We start from the raw sequence: 1,477 nt of genomic DNA, 5'->3' as shown, positions 1-1,477 counted from the left end.
GATCTGGTTACCCAACTAAACGGAGTAATCAGGTCCAGTGGTAACTTGTGGAAATAGGGGGCAATCAATAGGATCCATCATTGCTAATGCAATCCAGGTCTTTATGGTACAGTAGCCAGACAAACATGGCATATTTTGCATAGACGTAATTACAGAAAGGAAAAAGATGAAGATGGCTTCTCCGCTTACAAATAGAAACCGTTTGGAAATATCTTTTGATATGAAATATGTTAATACTTAAAAGTAATATTATATGTACTTGTATAAAGCTTTTGGAAATAATTTACTATAAATTATCAAAACAAGTTCATACTTCTTAAGTCTAGCATGTCTCTGTCTGTTGGTGTCATCAGTCTTCTACTGCCCTCTTCAGGCCCTCACAAACAATATAGTTCATGTAGTTTTTGTGCAGCCATTGTGCTCACATGAAACACTGTGCTTCCCTGGCACAGTAATACACAGCAGAGTCCTCTGGTTTCAGGTTGGACAGTTTCAGATGCACCATGTTGTTGCTGCTGTCCTTTCTGATTTCAATTCTTCCCCCCACACTGCTGGCATATGTGTTACTGTTGGGGTCATTGAACCCTCTTCCTATCCATTCCAGTCCTTTTCCTGCAGGCTGTCTGATCCAGTGCATAGCGTAGTTGCTAATTGTGATGCCAGATGCTCTGCAGGACAAACTGAGAGTCTCTCCAGGACTTTTCACCACTGAACTGGAAGGAATGGACTCCATACTCTGACTTGTGCAACCTGATGGGTTAAAATAGAGAAAACAATGATGAGAAATATAAAGGTACTCACATTTAGCCAGTAATATAATGTAAAGCATAAGGAAGCGGGAGAACTTACATCTCAGAGAGAGGACAAGAAGAAGAACCGTGAGCATGTTCATCATCCTGAGGCTGGAGACACAAATTAGGAAGCAGTCAGCAGGAAAGAAATACACAGCAGAGATTTGCATTAATGTGAAGAAGGAGGGATTTGATGTACTGAGAAAGGGCTCCATTTAAGGAGAGTTTTTTCCTTTTGAAACATTTTTTTAACTCTTTATGTTGTGTTTTACAACATCTTGGTTTAGCATAAAAAGAAAACGATAAATGCATTTTTTTATGGAATGACAGTAAAATATTCACCGATCAAACTAGACATTTTAAAATGATTATCTTTAGAAATCTGCTGGACTTTTTTTTTTCTTTAAAACAATATTTGACTTCTGTTGTCCATCTGGCCTGAATATAGAAACGATAAATAAATAAATTGCATTGTACAATTTAGCTGTTTTTAGTTATTAGGTATTTTTTTATAATCTCAGAATGGAAAGATTATCTTTTTCATTCTTCCTTATTTCCTTTTAAGAAAGTAGATCCAGTCCTGTTACAAATTCTCCGGTAATTTGTAGAGTGGGTGTACAAAACAACATTTTGTCTCTTTAGTCTAATGTTCATTTTTGTTACTTGGCAAGATGAGTCTCTATTGT

At 36.7% G+C, this 1,477-nt stretch overlaps 1 gene segment (V, D, J or C); it reads right to left on the bottom strand.

Annotated features, from left to right (window-relative positions):
- Positions 1 to 213: 213 nt before the first annotated feature.
- Positions 214 to 954, bottom strand: LOC124864338. The segment is given in 2 exon segments: positions 214 to 750; positions 850 to 954. Coding segments are annotated over 2 exon segments (375 nt in total).
- Between the last annotated feature and the right edge of the window lie 523 nt (positions 955 to 1,477).

The sequence above is a fragment of the Girardinichthys multiradiatus genome, chromosome Y (genome assembly GCF_021462225.1).
Source record: "Girardinichthys multiradiatus isolate DD_20200921_A chromosome Y, DD_fGirMul_XY1, whole genome shotgun sequence".
NCBI classification, from domain to species: domain Eukaryota; kingdom Metazoa; phylum Chordata; class Actinopteri; order Cyprinodontiformes; family Goodeidae; genus Girardinichthys; species Girardinichthys multiradiatus.
The sequence above is the reverse complement of the archived record's forward strand: the minus strand, read 5'-3'. Positions and strand labels throughout refer to the sequence as shown.